The following is an 18,826-nucleotide window of genomic DNA, read 5'->3' on the forward strand; positions in this document are numbered from 1 at the left end:
AGTTTGCTAAGCTTACGTGATACCAGTGATATGAAAGCGTTGTGATTTTGCCGTGAGAAAACGCCACCAGGCGTTTTTCACTACAGTGGCAAGAGTATGTCATACCTGTTTCATAGAGCTTTTGTTTACTGCTTTTGGAACCTACTGTGATTTCCTGAAGTTTGGAGGTGAAAACAATTTCTGAAATTGCTATGTGATTCTTCTGTAGCATTGAGGCTGTGGTGGGGGCCTTTTAAGTCCTGCGCTCATCCGTGTTCCCTATTGGTAAGGCAATGCAACAGAGCCTGGGAATATAAGAGGGCCAGGACACAGCTGGAATGTAGTCTGCCTGCATGTGGCCCTTCCCAAGGATGAAATTGCCCACTGCAGAAATGAACAGCAAATCTCCTTAAGGCTACAGGGTAGTCAGACTTCACATTTCCCAGTTTGAAAGAGTTTTGGTTCAAGTATCAGTTACGGTGAGTGAGTGGCATACTTGGAAATATGGCAGAGATCTCCTGACATCTAGTCTTCAGTACTAGTTAGTGGCCAGTATGCCTTCCTATTGGAAGATCATTAGATCATTAGTGGCTGTCTTCTCTAAAAGGTATCAAGATTTTCACAGAAATCTGAAGTTTATAAAACCGGAGACAGTATAATGCTAAAACTGCATTCTGTGGTGCTCCCTAAACAAGCAGCTGGCAATATGTAGGGGAATATTTGTAAATTGAAAACTAGCCAGCTAAATGTTTTAGGTGTATGTGTACAGCTTCCTTACTCTGTAACACTGAATTCTCCTCACTACTATCAAAGGAAGACAGATAGATAAACAGCAGTTATCATGTGAAAATACTAAGAATTATATGGAAAAAAAATTTTTTGCCTTATTTCCAATGTGTTTGACTTGTGTTACAGTACGGTTTGCAAAACTTGTCTCTAATATGGCTTTAGAGTTAACAGAAGAATTATGTGAAGTGGTTTTAGATGTGAAGGCAGCTTTTTCTCTGTATTAATGAAACCTTTCCTAAAGGCTGTTTGATAATTACACTTGGATGGATAATGCCTTGTTCTCATATGCAAGTCATTCGATTTCTCTGGTGCCTCATAACACTCAAGAAGCATGGACTCTTGCAGTGTGACTCATGCTGTACCTTATTTTATTGCTTCTTCTATATGAGGACTTTCTTTGAACGGTGAGTGGATACACAGTATCAAAGTGACAATAACAAGCTTTGTCTTGTTTCATGATGGAGAAAGAGCCCTACAAAAATAGACTGAAGTGTAGGTCGTTGCAAATTAGGTAGCCCTTCAACTGAGAAGTGTTGTAACTCTAGTACTACCAGTGACCTCGTCTTGTCCTCCAGAGGGACTGAAAGTCTTGTCCCGATATAGCAATACCCTTGCTTCAAGAATTAATCATTCTTCTTGCTGTCAGAAGAAGGGTGAAATGTAGCAGATTACTTCTCAGTAAACCCTGCCTCTCTTCTATCAGGAGTGCATAAGAATGTCCATGTGCATTTTTCACCACTGCAACAGCAGGCACCGCTGCAATGCACGCCAAGCCAGAGCTGCCTGTTTTGCATGCTTAGCACCTTTAATACTGGTGTCCACAAAACCCCCCAGAATTGCAACTTTAGGACATTGATGCGAGGTCATAGTGAAAACACTTAGAAAAATTGCTCATTATAAGAATTGAAGTTGCAAAATAAGTTTGTGATATAAATATAATCACAGCCAATGAAAATGATTGAAATTTGTTTTCTGTGAGTGGAAGGAATGAAAAAGCTTGTTTTCTTTCCAGTTCTGCTCTTTCCTGCCACCAATACTTACTGTAACTTCCACAATGTATCTACTTGATGGCAGACAATGTATGTGGTATTTAGAGTTATACTGGCGAGGATTAGCCAGCTGGTGTGCATGTACAGACTGGTCAGCTGGCTGTTAACCAGTGAAGTGGGTGACAAAGAGCACTTCCCTCTTTTCCCTTAGTAGTGACACTATATTTGGGACATCTCTCTTATCACTAATTTTTATTTAGCTTCTAGGACCTTATATGAGCCCTGTCTCGAATTTGGTTAAAATTTTTTCACTGGAATCAAAAAGTTCCTGGGAAGAAGGGAGTAAAGGGAGGAATTTCCTGCCAGGCAAAGTGGTTACATTTTGACAGGAAAGCAGACGAGCAGAATGGAGTCTTTGCACCCACAGTTGACTACAGGAGGTCTGGCACATTGTGGCCACAATTATTACACAAACAAGAATTAAAGTTTGTTTGGGTATGCTATTAATGAGAAGGTTGGGAAAATTATCAGGGACTGTTCAGTGTAAGAGAAATGGACAGAAAGATGAGTGGACAAGATGCTCTCTCCTCTCAGCTGCTACTGCACAGCCAGAGCCAGGGTTATTTACTGCATCCTCCTAGCAAGGCCTTTTAAAAAGAATTTTGTAATGTCTGTGTTGAGTCTCTTTGAGTTTTCAAAATGTACTCATGCAATGTAAGTCTTAAACAATCCGTTCATCTTCATTTGATAATCTACAGAAATTATTTAAAATTGTAGTGCAGTAATATTGTGCACTGTGATTTTTCTTCCTTTACTGAAAAGCAATTTAGTTTGCTCTCCATGTAAAACCAGCATATTTATCTAGTACTGCTGTTTGCTTTGTGTAAATATTATCCCTTGTAATGCATCGTTTCTAATGGGTCTGGAACAAGAACAGCCAGGGTTCATGAGAAGCAGGTGGTAGGGCCTCCCCCGCACAGCCCGATGTATTTATTTTAATACCTTTTTGTCATCCTTTAAACAAACAAATAAAACATGATTCCATAAAGAAGGAGCAGGAAATACAAAGATATCTAAGAAGTGAACAATTGCAAGCAATGGACTAGGAAGATGTTTTACTTTCAAAATCAATGATCTACTGTATGTCCTGGATGTATTAAACCTACCTAGCGAGGTAGGCTGAGATTTCAATATGCTAATGAAATTATTTTTAGCCATGTCTGAGGGGGTATCCAGAAGAAATGGCTGTTTGCCCAAGTGGAACAGAAACATAGAAGTTCAGAAATTTGATTCTGTTCCTAGTGAGCTCGCTATCAAATGGATAACTTTTAAAACCAAGTCTGTGTTTTAGAATATACTTTTAAGAGCAATGTTTTTCAGAATGGCAAACTAAGTGCCAGGAATATTCCACTGAGAGTATCTTTTACCCGGTTTGACAGAAGTTCTCTCCCCTGAGAGGCCAGTACTTGGGCATTTGTGCTGACAGATTTTGGATGCTCGGGCTTGGCAGATTGTTTCTGGAGGAGTCTTAGTGCAGGAATCAGCTTTTCTCATTGCCCCTCAGATGTGGAATTTCCTTGCCGAATTGCCTCACAGAGCTGCTGTGTTGTTAGATGTGTAGTATATGGCCAAGAATAATGGCCTGTTAGTGAGTCTTCAGCAACCCCCTTTCTCTTTCTTTTACAGTTGATGGTTTACAGTCTTCCATCGCCATCATTTGTGTAGTCCTTCCATGTAAACTTAGTAGTAATAACTGTGTCACTCTGAGTCTGGTTACATCTAGTTAAACCTCTGTTTGGGATAGTATTGACTCAGTTTCTTTGTTAGTTGCATCCCTTTTTGATGGTATAGCTTTGATGCAAGAATGTAACAAACACTATTCTTTCAGATGGGAGAATGGCATTTTCATTTCAGCCTTTGGAGGTCTGCCCTACGATTGATGCCAAAGCGGTGAACTTCTTGTTCTCAATTACCTCATGCTCTGATATAACCTTACTTTATTTGAACAAAAACCCCTGGTGAAACATCCTCTTCTTGTATTTAGTTAATTTGAGCCATTCTGCACCTTTTGTGCTGTGCCACTTGCCTGCTCGCATCCTGCCTCTAAGTACGCTATGAGCCTTTCTGCATGGGAGGAGGGAGAGACAGGATCTGACCTTTCATTCTGTGCGTAGAACTTAGCAAAGCTGGACCCCAGTCAAGCTGATTTCAGGGCTCTGTTGGACAGAATTGGAGGCTGCTATGAGACTGCATACTCCTCCTTCTGCCCTTCTTCCTTTTTCTTGAAAGATTATTATTCTGTTTAGTTCAGTACTTCACCCTTCGTTATCTTGTGAGTTGTCTCAATTTTTTTCATGTTCCTCTTGTTTCATTTTTCTCTTTTGGTCATGTGTAGGTTCAGCCTTAGCATCTCTTTAGTATTTATTCAATTTAAGAAAATCCGCAGTGCATTTTCATTACTGTGCCCAGCTGCATATCTCAAATGCTGTTTTAATCTTGATGATAGATAACACGAGAGATCATAGTGAGAATGAAGGCTGTTAATGAGGAATGAAAATCAAGGTGACCATCTTTTGTGATTGTTTATTGTACGGTGAAACTAAACTCCCATTCAAAAAATGGAATACATAGAAAACAAAGGCTTTTTAGTACAAAATTCCTGCCCACACTGAAGTGTCAACCTAGTCAAACTAGGTTACATGCTTGATGCTCAGCTCAGTTGGAAAAAACTACAATTTTAATAATTTTTAAATGGTAACCAAAATGATTTGGGTTATTTTTACCCAGCTGAAATAATCTGGGAGAATGTTCTGTAATTTCTTTAAACAAGTCACTCCTCAGAATCTCAGAGTAGTTTGGACTCTGCTTGGTTTATACTGTTTTAATCCTTTAAAACTCACATCATCTATCCTATTTTCTTCTAATTTTGCTTATAATTGACATCCTGGTGCCACAAGATAAAAAACAACAAACGTAAACGATGCTTCACTATGGAATATAGAGATTAAGTTTGTGATTGGAAAATTGGCAGGGGCTTGTTGTTGTATTACGTGCTGTTCATCTTGATCTGCAGAATCTTTAAGCCTAAACTGTCTGAACTACAGCCAAATTTAAGGAGCCTAGCTTCTGCCTATTGTGAAATTGCATGTTTCTAAGACATCAACAGGTAGAACTACTTCTTCAGTGGCAACAAGAGAGAGGAGGGAGTTCATTTATTAGACATATCCATCAGCCAATTCACACTGTCTCATTTTTTTTTTTCTTATAGTGTGCCCTCTTCCCTGAAGTCTGTCCACTCCTTGTGATATCTCATCTGTTCAGTGGACTGAAGGAGTCCGTTTAGGCTCTGTATTGCACTCCCCTCCTACCCTTCACCCCTCACTCCCTAAAACATTTTCACTTCCTTCCATCTTATTTCTTGTTAATGTTTCTTTCTTTTCTAACGTTTAACTTCCTTCCTTCCTTGTTGGAAGGAAGTTGGACTTCCTTCCTTCTTTGCCATCCCTGTGTGCCTCCATTCTTCACTGTCCCCTCTTGTGATGGGGTTTGAAAATGTTTCTAGGACTGGGGTGAATTGAATAACGTTACTTTACTTTTTGCCCAAAGAAACAACAGCAGCAAGACCCTCGGTGAGAATTGCAGAACAGCATTGGGTGTGCAGGCTTTTTCAGTCTTGGTGAGGGACTGGCAGCTAAATAAAATGTATTTGGTTTGAGTCTTTGCACTGACCCCAGTGAGAGGGAAAAACCTTGAAAACTGACCCATCCAAATAAGGCTGTTGCATTGCAGATTGTTAATGCAGTTTACCTAATCCCTATGTTAAGGCACAACTGAATCACTGTTATTAATGTTGTTTGCATTTCAGCTCTATAAAAGTCAGTCATTCCCATGCAATACATTTCGATATCTTCAGATAAAATGCTGTTGTAGAAGTCTATCAGAAGAGACTGTGTTTCACAGGCCTTTATAGGGGGCTTCAAACATGAGGGCCATGAGACTGTGCATGTGGACAGGCAATATAACTAAACACTGTGTTACAAAATAGCTGAAATATTATTGTGAACTCTGGTGGGGAAGTGCCACAGACAGCATTTATTGTACTACAGTGTGTGTGAAATGGACTCTGGATTTGAGCAGCTGGACCCATGAGAGATTTATAATGGTAACATAATTCCAGTGTGGTGCCATTGCACGGACTGCTGGCTGAGTTGGAGGCCCAGGTATTTTGGAGTCCTGTTAAGTGACATCAATCTGATGGTGAGTGATTTTCTGTGTCGGAATACACTCTTTTCCATGCACTAGAAGGAGTAGACGATGTTAAATCATACTTCCTGAGTTATAATTATTTAGTTTGTCTTTAGGTTTTCCCCTTTTATTTTGCATTGTACTTCTTGTTTTGATTTCCCAGCAGTGTTACTGAGTGAGCTGCACACAAGCTGCTTTTAAACCAGCTCACACTGTAATCAAAATAATATTTTAAAAGCATTGAAGAAAGGCTAATGCTGTAAGGAAAATTCCCTTGTATATTTACTTATTTACACTTATGAAATATCCTCAGTATTGCTAGGCACAATTGAGTAGAAACAACCACTTTGAGGAATTATCCATGAAAAGGAAGCCTCCAATAGTAGAAGAGTATTGGAAGTTGGTATGTGCTTGTTTCTGCGAGAAGCAAAAGCACGGCATTAGACCAACCCCAATGAACTCATTAAGAGGTTTATATTGATTGTAGAGGAATTAATATTTAACCCAGAGTTTCCTTCCAAATGAAAACAAGTTTCTAGACCAACATAATTCTGTGCTTAGAGGTTGTAAACATGAAAAGCAGAATTACAGATCAGCTCACCATTTTGCTTCTTATTTGTTTCAAATCTACTTGTAAAAAGATAGGAGGGGAGAGAAGAAAAGAAGCTGTTTATGAACAATGGATAAAGCCACTGCTTGCACACAGTGTCAACATAAGGCCAATGTGTTATTTAAGTTGCACTTAAAACCTATTTTTAGGGCTTAAGTACTGCAGAGACCTTGTGGTGACCTTACAGAATTTCACTTCAAAGGAGCATGACTTCAACCCAGTGTCAGAGCACAGCCTGCATGGGGAGGTTTGCAGCTTTTCTCTATCTCCTAGTTCCACATAGGTTTCTTCAGATGAAGCCTTTTTCATAACATTCATGCAAAGATATGTTGGTCATGTGTATCAGGCCTTCTGTACTTGCAAGGTGACAGCCCCAGGGTGGAACAATAACTTGGTTTAGAGGCTCTGGCTGACTTCCAACTTCTCTAGTACACACGATCTTTGCTTTTTGCTTGCTCTGCAGGTTAAGATACGTGATCAGAAACAAGACACGTATGTTGCTGCAATTACCGAATTTACCATTCTGTCAAAGCAGTTTACAAACATGAATGTCTTCCTGGTGTGACCTTTTGTCTTAGCTGAAGATCTACTCCAGAGAAATGCTAAAGATCATTTCAGGGCGGCACACCATATGGAAGAAATAGTGTAGGAGGCAGCCTGTAGCTGCCCAGGTGAGGAGCTGAACAAAGCCAGCCTCATCCTGTATCATATTACCTGTCTCTGATCTTCCTTTTACACTGTCTTCTTGCACAGCACACCCAGGGTGAGCTCACCTGAAAGAGCGCATCTTTGCTTCTCCCCTCATTAAAATAGTGTATCTGAAAATAGGAGGTGTGACTGCCTGAAGGTAAAAGGAAATATTTTGTGCTCAGAACTTCAGGAAATTTTTCTTGGAACAGGTTTCCCTTGTGAATGTCCCATGAGATGATGCCAGGCTTAGCTTGATCTACGTGCTGTCAATGTAGGTTTAAAGGTTGGCTGTAGTGGTAAGAAAAATTATGTTAAAATAGTACCTTTTTCTTAGCAGTTCTGCTCCTTGTTTTCAAGGTGTATCTGCTGGCCTTGCTAATAAAGATGCAGGTTTACAATTGTTAGCATCGCAGAACAGTTTGAAGAGGAGTGAGGTTCTGTTCTGCCACTTGCATCATTCAGAAAATTCCAGCTAAGGTGTGATTTGCTGCCTCTCTCCTACAAGTGATAATGAAAGGGGAAGAAAGGAGAGCACAGCTTGATTTTTTGATCTTGTATTGAGTTTGAAGCACTGCTGCTGACAGTCATCATCATCTGATTTTAAAGTGAACAAATTCAACACAGATATCACTGTGAAAAAGTAAATACGAAATTGTATAATGCTCTTTTTCAGCCACTTTTGAAAACTTGAACTTCATGTTAAAGGCCGTTAAATTGTTAATTTTTTCCTGTAAATACATATGGTTATACAAGTGTAGTAAAAGAAAACACATAAATCAAATTGACTGTTTGTTCCTTATATATATTTTCTTTGTCCTCTTTTAAGTATATGCAATCTTTCCCACCCCTCCCAACCAGATCCTGTCTCCACCCAACTGCATTTCCTGAGTGGATTCCTCTAGGAGACAGAATCAGAGGGCTGCATGATGTCATTCCTATATTTAAATTAGATGGAGCAGAATAGGCTGTGTAATTTGTTTAATCACTGCTCATGCTCTAATTTCCTTGGATTTGATTTTTGCAGTGCAGTCTTATCTTCGGGTTTCTATCTGGTAGCCAAGCCTGCTATTTGGCATGATTTCAGGGAGCTGGGTGCATTTTTCTTTTTGACTAAAACTCAAGGGGATTCTGTGATCAAGCAAATTCTGCACACCGAGCTTTTCAAGCACGATAAATTGATTTAAGTGGGAATGTGACAGAAAAATATATGCCTCCAAAACAAAGAGATCAAATAAAATCTAAAGCATAGTTGATTAGAGCCATGCAGAAACATTCAGAAGATGGTAAATAGGTAAATAAATGAAAAATATGCAGATTCATCTGCTGTTATATAAACTGTACTAATTCTGGGATCAGGATTCAGCAATTTCAGTAGAGGCATTTCCTGTATTTATTTTATCTAAATATGACTAAATGGTACTTCACTTCTGCTATTTCAGGCCTTGTCGATCTCATTTTAATGACTTGATAGACTGACGTATACAAAACAGTCTCTGCTCAGTTAGTTGTGGTAAGATCTTCACATGGTTTATTTTCTGTTTTTCCACAATACATAAAGATATGTTTTTGCTATTGTAGCATTATTTTTTGTCTTTATCCTTTCTTTTAGAAATACCTCAATTCTGTTTTCTTACCTATGCTGTGAGTGACAGTGAATATATATATATATTCTGTGAATGACAAAGGCAAGTATTTAGTAATATGCAGGATACTTGGTGTTCTACACTGAAGCACCAGCTTCAAGCAGTTATTTACTATCCAGTGTTAAACAGCCATGGGTCAGGTCCTTTTTGTGGTATCTAGTTAAGTGGCATTGGCTTGAAATGTATGGAAATTTTCTAATTGAGCTTGCTTAGAAGACATAAGATTACTAATTTGTAAACATACTAAAAAGGCAGTACCTGAAATCAGAATTATGCCAGTCTTCTGTGGGTCTCTGCACATACTATTGGGCAATAGCAAGTGTGTTGTTTGGTTTGCCCTTTGTAACAAGATTTGGGTTAAAAACAACTATGAATATGATTATCAGGTTTGGGGTTTTTTTTTTGTGAAATTCTGTAAGAACATTAGGCACATTTTATTGGAAAACATTAATGGAGAGCAGGCAGATCACCTGAGATTTTACCTGTCAGTGAAGAGCAATCTTTGGAGCATCAGATCTAAAGGCAAAGATGTAGACTTCGGGACAGCAATCTCTGCTTGGTTTGGTGGGTGACAAGAGGGTCCAGAGATCTTCAGGGGTTCTTTCACATCTCTCCTTATTGTTCTGGAGAAAAGAGGAGAAGAAACAATGCACCATGGGAGTGCTGCACCTTTGTGAGTAATGCTCACAAGGGAGGTGGTTCATTGCCAAAATGGTATGAGTGGCACAGCCAACTTAGAGGAAGAACAGAGTTGTACTGAGAGCATCAGAGATCAATTATTTATCATCAAAAGAAAACAGAGAAGCTGGCTCACATTGTCAAGCTACAGCATATATTCCCCAAGAGAAACCATTACAGGAGTATGGACAGCTAGTACAGGAGAATTGCAGAACTCAGGAGATAGTCGAATTAACAGCATCTAATAAAATAGTTACACAAGTGTGTGTGGAAAGGCCACCTTGATGTTTGGCCTAGGATTTTCTACAACTGAAATTAATTATTTTGTGTTACTCCCAAGTTTGCAAGTAATGCATGCAATGTGTCACCTTCTCTGCTGCCAGTGGTAGGCAGAACAGGAGGCAGCAGAAGTACATCTGGTCAAAAGTGACACTATGAGTTGAGATTGTGAGTCAGGGATAATGAGAAGGAGAAAGAGAGAGATCATGTATTCAACCTGTTGTGGTCTACAAAACCTTCTCCAGTGTTACAAGACACTAATTTCCTAGTATCTGGCCACATGTGGGTTTACCTTGGGGTGGGGAAGCATCAGAAGCCTGACTTGACTCCCTAGTGCTACAAGCCATCACTGCCTGAGTCCTTATTACACAGCCCATCAGATACTCTTAGCAGACTGGAGAACTGCTGCGCTCGGGGGAGTATCTGGTGTGGAACTTGCATTCAAGGCTTTATACCCAGGAGGTCTTCCCTTCATCAGTCCTGAGTCACGTGGAAGACAACAAAGGCTCATCTATTTTCTTCACACCTACCTGTCTTGTTTTGGACTGTTGTATTGTACAGATTCCTTTTTTGCTCCTTCTTTCCCTTTAAACAGGTATTAGCTCTTCAGTACTTGCAGCAGAAGAGAGGGATTAACTACAAAGACATATTTTGTATATCCTTGTGTACACTGGAAAAATTTGTAAGGAATTTAGAGATAGCTTGCATCAGAATCATAGTAGTTGCCTTTCTAAACATTAGCATATAAAATTACACCAAATTATGCTCACGGAGTAGAAGGAAATTTATTGCAGTCATGAAAACCTCTGAGACTAACTGCAGCTAACTGCAAATAAAGTCTAAATAAGAGCATGCAAAGGAACACACTGAAAAGCCTGACAGTGAGTGGTCTTCAAAACTGTTGGTATGAAAATTCACCCACAGCACCTCCCCAGTAAGGTGAGCATGTGATTCTCTTTCCTCTTCTCCCATCCCCAGCTGTTCCTTGTCAGCGCTCTTCTGTGCTTTAGGCTACAGCAGTGACTGAAAAGGTCGTGTTAATTTCACCACTGCATGGATATGAGGCGGTCAGTAACTGGAAGAAAAAATACTGTCTTTATTACTCGTGCTGTCAGATTAGATGCAAGAAGTGTCTGATCTTTAAGCTGTTGCATGATAGAGTTTATAAATTGGTAGAAATCTGAAGGCAGAGTGAATAGGTCACTGAGTGTAGTTTTAAAACCTGCTGTCATGTTGGATTTACAGAACTTGAAGACTTCTGGTAATAAACAAGCTTATGATGATTTGATAGCCGTTGTTGTCTTTCACAAGGAAAGCCTTTCCAGAGTTCATACCACCAGTGGAATACATTTTCAAAAGCCTTTTGTAAATATTTAGTCTGTTAATCTTCAGGATTATTTTAAATGCCACCTACCAGTACAATTTAACTTATTGCATTTTCTTTTCATTTACAGACATTACAGTAACAAGATAGGTCTCACAGTCAGTGTTGTGTTTTCCTCATTAGCTCAGCTTTGAGAAATCTCATGCCTGGAACTTCATTACTCCATCTGATACTGTGAATCTTTGTGCAGTTGCTTATTCTTTCTTTGGATACGTAGGTTTCCCAGCAAACAGTGTTTCCCTGACTTCTTGACAAATAAGTGTCCCTTGACATTTAATTTGGCTGATGCAGTGACACAATTTTAGGTGTAAATTATACCTCCTATGTCAGCCTGCACCCCACTGAGGTATCTTCATAGGAGACCGTTTGTAGGCAGTCATATCAGCCTTCCTTCCGGATACCCAGATATAGAAGGTTTCATTTATGCAGAGGTCCCCTGGAGGAGTCTGAACAACTGAGCTTCCTGAGGGCATGTCTTGAATTAATGCCTCTTCTGGTAATGCTGCCTGAACTCCTTCAGGGGCAACACTGCTCACTGGGCTTGCTGTATCAAACTCATCCCATGGCAGGGTGGGACCTTCATGTGAAGATGACAGAGCTGAAGTCCTTGGCAGCCCGTGCTTTTGTTCCTGGTGGGCTCTGGCGTCCTGAGCGTGAGGTGGGGCTGAAGGGGGCTAGGTGCCTCCTTTAAAGTGTTATATGCAATTCTGGCTTATTCTACCTGTAGGTATTTTTGTTAAGCTAGGCCCCAAAATATTTTGAAAATTATGTGCTGTGTTCTATTTTTTGTTTCATTAGAAGAATAATCAGGAAAAATATTAGGGAATTAATCAGAAGGGAAAGTGCCATGCAGTGTATGATGACTGTGAACATGGTATACGAAATAAAAGAGAAAATAACTGTCTTCCTACAATTCGAGTTCCTTATCAAGGTGGACTAAATGTGGACTAGCAATGTATTTCTGGGAAAACGCTATTTTGGGAAAAGCAGAGAAAAGAAACAAATATCATCTGAACGCTGAGGAAGAATAAAAGAAAAAAAACCTATAAAATTTGATTTTATCATATCCCAAATGAAACATTTCCATTTTCCATTTCTAAATCACGTTTCAAGACCAAATTCAGTAGAAGGTAGAACATAACGCTTATCTACTGTTTGAATAAAATGTTATTTCAATCCCTTGCGACATGCTTTCCTTTTTTTACATTTGGCCTACCAAAATGAGTTTTTCCCGTGTTTTATGCGTGTGGTTTACTAGTTGAACTGAGAAAATAATTATTTCTCATGTTATTCCTCTCACTGAGTTCCAGGGATAGGACTAGATGCAGGGTACAGGAAAGTGAATGGTTTGGGAAAGAAAATAGGAGAGTTTTATCTAATGGAGTATCATTTATTTCATGTGACTGACCAGTGATATAACACAGTTTTGCTCCTGTGAGTTTTCAGCTGGATTATGGGTGAGATTTAAATAATACATTACTAAGCTTTAGGATGTAATAGCTTGTCTAAAAATAGGATTGGATTATTAAGATTAATGTAATCTTTGTAGCTTTTGTTATTATTTAGAATGCAAGACATGCAGTCTTTAGTGCTAGAATTGATGATATTTTCATATCTTTATCCAAGAAAAAGAAATGTTGAAAGGATAATTCAAGCATCTGTTAAAATCCAGCAGACATTTTAAAAGTGAATACATCCGAACAGCTCCATAGAGCAGAGGATAAAACGTTTAAATTAAAATTGTACTATGAGGGAAATTTTCTGTCTCGATTGTTACGTGTGCTTAGTTGAAACCTACATGAATTTCAGCTGGTTGGTTGTTCACGTTCAGCTCACTGCACACCCTAAGGACTGCATGACACATTTTGTTTATGCTGATCATCAGCACCCCTGTTGCACAAGCTTGTTTTGTGACAGTTCTAAAAGGGTATTATAATTGTTTATCCTTAAGCATGACAGTAATGTAGTATGATTGAAAACAACAATGTCTCACTTATTCATTGAATGATTTGTATTTGATAAAATGACGTTTTTTCCTTTGGTGTTATTTTTTAGCTTCTGTGAGTTTCTTAAGCCCTAGACGGAGCTTTGAACCTTATTGATCATGTCACCAACATTCACTGAAGAAAAATACCAGTTACTGACATCAGTTACAATTATGTAGTTTACAATGGTACAAGGGACATTATTTTTACAGTTACAAAGTTTCATCTGATAATACAGTGTGTGTGTGTGTGTGTGCGCGCGCACATACATAACACGGGGTGCTGGGTTCGTGTGTTTCATAACCTTGTACTTTCTGAAAACCGAACTTAGTAGTGCACCAATTCTTATATATTTCAAATCTAACACCAAAATTGTAGTGGTACATGATTCTCATGAATCCTTAGTTAACAGCCATGTCTCCATCCCTACAAGAAAGTAGCTTTCTAGCTTGAGTTCAGCTGAGTAGTGTAATTTCAAATGAGCTTTAAAACAGCCTTTATGGGAAATCACACAACTAAGTACAGCGTTGGTTTATTCGACCCCTCAAAGTCATGCTGTGGGGAAGATGAAGGAGGGAACTGTTTTAACACACCTTTTGATAAAACAAAGGCAGTGTGCTCCAGTCAAGAAAGCAGGCATTGTAGTGTTAATAGTAAAGACATGTCTGACTGCCTTAGACTGCTTGTGTGTATGTGAAGCACAAGGCAGCAGACACACAAATGCAAATACCACATCATGCATTGAATGGCTTTTTGCATCTCTACCTGACCAAATGTGCCATCACTGTCTTTCAGAAATATCGACAGTATATGTCTGGACTTCTCACTCCTCCTTATGGTGTTATGGAAACCGGCTCCAACAATGACAGTAAGTATGAGAAGGTAGACATCAGATGTTAGAAAAAGAAAAGAGAAGAAAGGGGAGGATGAAAGTCCTCTGGTTTTGTCTGTTGGAATTTAAATGTTAAATTCAATTCAGTATTATGACACTATTAATACTGCATATAGTAGGAAGTACTTTGGAACTTGCCTAACTGCATTCCCAACTGTGTAACAGTGTACACAGAGCTTTACACAAATCTGCACCAAGCCAGGCCTATTGACTAAAACATACTGCATGATATCATGTAACATTTAACTGGTTATAGGTGTTACATGAATTCCATGGAACATGGCCATGAGTGCTGCTAGTAAAATAAATATAACCAACTGGCTTATTTTTTTAGTTAGGATGGGCTACACAACTTGTTTGGGAACCCAGGTTAGTGCTTGGGCAGACAGCCTGCATTAAACGGGCTGCTGTCTGACTTTAGTTACATAGCTATATAAGTTTGGGTATGTCTCTGCCTCATGAGAACCTGCCAAACTGTGGGGTAGTGCTGTAGACATGAATCCAAGGGCAGCCTTTGGAACTCATCACGTCTGTAAATCACAGTACTTTTATTTAGTTGCCAGAGGATTATTTAGATGCCAGCCAGGACAATATCTGATGGCTAGCAATTGCATCTGCAAATTTTGTCCCATATGTTTTGTGTTCAGTATGTTCTCTTTGTGAAACAATAGCATAGCATAGCGTAGTATAGTGTAGCAATGCTAGTTAGTGCAAACTCCATGTTATGTTTGACTTTCAGATATTAAACCACAGATAATTTTAAATGAAAAAAATACAAATAATTCCTATATAAATACTTCAAATATTAAGTTGTGAGAAAGTACTATGTTTAGCAAGCTGTTTCTAGTATTTACAGATGTTAGCTTTTTGCCTTTTTTGTGTTCACAGGAGAAAAAAATTTATCTGAATAAATCTGGTTTGCTCTTAAAAAATCATAGATTAATGCATATGTTATCAAAGTATTGAACCCTCCAATTCCCTGTTCTGTTGATAACTATCTGCAGTGTTACTTAAAGAATATACAGTATGTATTTATTTTAAGTATTCTTTTTTTAGGAATGCCAGATAAGGACGGTATGTCAGGCGGTGCTCTTTGCCAAGTTTCTAAAAATTGTAGTAAGGTAAATCCCATCTAGTTTTGCCTTTGTTTTTTCATTTGGGGGAGGGGGGAATTTGTAATGAAAAATGCAAAAGTACCGCATTAAATGGAAAAGAACCAGGTGCAAATGCAAAGCATGCAGTTGATGCATGTGAGTACAGTATACAAATTATAAGGATGCTTTAAGATGCTCTATCATGTAACTGGAGAAAGCAACTGATTCAGGATCAGCATTATGAGAAAGTGTACTGGTGCCGAAGTTTGTGTTATGATCTGGTTATCCTGCCTTTGTCAGAAAGGTGCTGAGGGTAAAGAAGAAAAGCAGCACTGTGACAAGACCAGTGCATAGCCAATGGATCATAAAATTCATAATTAAATCCTATTTTAAGGCTTAACTGAGTCTTAACTGATGCATAGACATTGTTCTGGACCTTTGCTCAGGGTGAATTTTCTCCTGTGTTCAGAGAGCAGCTTTACGTCCCAGTTCCCCTTTGTAAAATAGTTCTGTGCCTTCAGTCTCACCAGATGAGGACCCGCATGAAAGAACTCATGAATATTTCTATGCTGGGTTTAAAGTGGTTATAATAGTGGGAAGAAATAGTATCAGGCATTGCTGTAAAGATTAATAACTTTTAGATTTTTTTATGGCAGGATTAGAAAAGTTACAGTAATAAACAGATGCTTGGATGCCCTCTTTCTGGACATGGGAGTTTAACTGGATGCATTTGTGTGATGTCTTTAAAAGGTTAAAGGTATTTCTGTTACACAAAAAACATCTCTTGACAGCAGATAAAGACAATGAATATTTTAGCATGTTTCCTTAATGCGAAAATAACTACTTCCACCTCTCCCTGTCTGTCTGTCCCGCTTCCTCAAGGGTACTGGCCTTTCTTAATTGTCACATTGAGCCTTTATTAAATGTATAAATGTAATGGTATGCAGTTCCTTTTTTAGAGTCTTATTCACTAATGCTATACCACTTCCCGACAGCCTTATCCTGTATGAAAATAAACATTTTTCCATGCACTGAGTAATAATTCTTAGATACTTAGACAGCACCTTTCATTCTATAAGCATTTTACAAACAGTTATGAGTTAAGTCTCAGTGCTTCTCTAAGGTGTTGGTGTTTCAGTGTTATGCTTGGAGTTAAGCCAGATCAGGAGGTCTTGCTTGAAAGCATCAGGTGTAGAATCCAAACTAAAATACTTTGATGTATTTTCTGAAGCGGATGGAGGTAACAGATAGAGGTAACAAGGTCAAACATCCGTCTTTCCTAGAAGGTGATTTCCCCCCGGTAGTGGGCAGTGATGCTCAGCTAAGGGTGGCATACACTTTCAGATACAAAGTATTTTAGAAACTGAGCAAAGTTTAGTAATTAATATCGCTGCCCTGTACAGCTGGGCATTTCTAGCATAACAGGACTCTTGCTGCACAAAGTCATGTTCACCTGGGTAGGAGACAGAACTTGGCTGGGGAAGGCTCAAACTGTTCAGTGACTTCTACAGGAATGAGGTCCTTTGCAAACCATATTAACTTCCTTTCCAAGACACATACACAAAACAGCCATCCTTCTGCCTCCCACACTGTACACGTTCCTGTGGAGAGAAGCTGACGGAGTAAATATGTGACAGATGCTTGTCACCTTGTTTCATCCTGGAGGAGCTCAGACAGTCCCATGACAAATGCAGCAGAAGAACCTACACAGCGTAGAAATGGTTCATGAATCTTAGTTCTGTCTTTTTGCTGTATGGCCCTGGTTCTCTTTAATTGTGCTAAGTGAAAGGTAAGTGCATCAGAGATAAATACACAAGTATTTTGTTTACTGCGAGCAAGCTTCATTCCTCCAATTTTAAACTGTACAACTGTTACAGTGCTTACACAACGTGTCGGTCTTCATGCTCTGCAGTCAGTATTGAATGATCAGGGAGGTACTGGGATTGCAGGGCCAAATTCCCAAAATTGTTGCCAGCTACTCGAAATACGAAATAACAGGGTACCAGAAAACAGACCTGTGTTCGTAGATTTTATATGTTTTGCTTATTTTAGGGTGATATATGAGTGTCAGAATGGCTGCTGCATCAGGGAAGGGCATTCATCCAGGGAAAGGGGAGTGTTTGCAGGACATCTTTAGACTACTTTATATCATTAGATTGCCAGGGTGATGCCTGTGGGACTGGTAGCAAATACAGCTCAGAGAGGCCTGCAGGCTACCCTGTAATGTCCAGAAGAAGACTGAGTGAGGAACTTTCTGAGATTCAGAGAAAGTTCCTCAAAGTCTTTCATATGGTAAGAAAACTTTACAGTCTTAGACAGAAGGAGGTAACATCTTCAGTAATTCTCATCGTAATGATGTATTTATTTGAGGGAGTGTGTGCATTGTTTTAATTTTCCAGGGAAGTTTATAACTATAAATAATTTGCTTCAAATGAAATTTAATATATTCCACTCTTGAAATCTGAAAAGTGTGTTTTTCTCTTTTAGCCTGTGCTGAGTCTTTTAAAAGCACTGTAATAGATGATTTTCCATATTCGCTAGTTATTTGAGTTTCATCTCCATAGCTTACTTTTTTTCTCCTGTCACATCTATTAGTTTTTGATGAGTAACATAGGATTTTTCTTTTAATACATGCCTTGAAATTTTCTCACCATATGGGGATGTTTGGTTTTCCTAGTTCATTAAAATCTATTAAAAAATTCTATTTGGAGAAGGCAGCAAAGAGATTTTCTTTTACCAAGCACGAATTCATTTGCATTTAGGGTTACATTATTGCACATCATTTAATGCAATACAGCAGTTAAATTGAGCATAAAATACTGAGACAGAGTATGCTACTGTCCTCAGTTATATTTTGGGGAATGGAAACAAAGTCAATTTGAAGCTGGCTTACATAAGGGAAAATAGCACAGCTTCGGTCTTTTAACTAGTCAGCCTAATATCTGTACACCGGTCTCTCTAGCTCTAGTTTTTGAAAATTCTCATGGGGTACAGTTGGATATAGCTGGATCTGTGAGATGAATATAACTCTAAAGCCAAAATGACAAAATCAATAATAATTTCAAATACATTTTTGGAAAAGATACAGAAGAGTACTTAGAACGCAGGGGAGGTCGGGTTCTGGCGTGCAGACAGAATAGGTAGTGGGTCTGTTTCCATGCATTACCAGCAGAGCTGGCAGCAGGGTTGCATGGTGCTTCCTACTACAAGATCCTGTTCTTACAATTTGGCCACTTTTTCACTGTTTACGCTGAATTTGCCATGCTGAGAGTATGCTTCTGGCTGATTTTTAAATTGAAATGGATCAAACCTCTCTGACATTGAGGTTGGGGGAAAATGCATAGCACATATTAAATAGCTTTTCCCAGTGATACACTAGCAATCCTGTCCTTTGGACTAGGAGCTTGATATTTGGGGCTTGTTCTGGCATAAGGAGTGCCATTTGCGACCCCCTACAAAATACACAGTGTTGTTAAGCCTTGAAAAATCTCAGTTGAAACTGGCTCACTAGAGGCTTGTTACAGTGTAACTGCAAGCCTGTGCACACAGGCTGTGTGCAGAAATCCCAC

At 39.0% G+C, this 18,826-nt stretch overlaps 1 protein-coding gene across 1 annotated transcript in view; it reads left to right on the plus strand.

Annotated features, from left to right (window-relative positions):
* RAPGEF4 (Rap guanine nucleotide exchange factor 4) overlaps positions 1-18,826 on the plus strand; it is a 154,438-nt gene that overhangs the window by 59,521 nt on the left and 76,091 nt on the right. The window contains exons 5-6 of the mRNA XM_035896222.1: positions 14,067-14,139; positions 15,220-15,284. Coding sequence (XP_035752115.1) covers positions 14,067-14,139; positions 15,220-15,284 — 138 coding nt within the window. The remainder of the gene's footprint in view (positions 1-14,066; positions 14,140-15,219; positions 15,285-18,826) is intronic.

Source organism: Egretta garzetta, unplaced genomic scaffold (genome assembly GCF_000687185.1).
Source record: "Egretta garzetta isolate BGI_Z169 unplaced genomic scaffold, ASM68718v1 scaffold16, whole genome shotgun sequence".
Classification (NCBI taxonomy): Eukaryota; Metazoa; Chordata; class Aves; order Pelecaniformes; family Ardeidae; genus Egretta; species Egretta garzetta.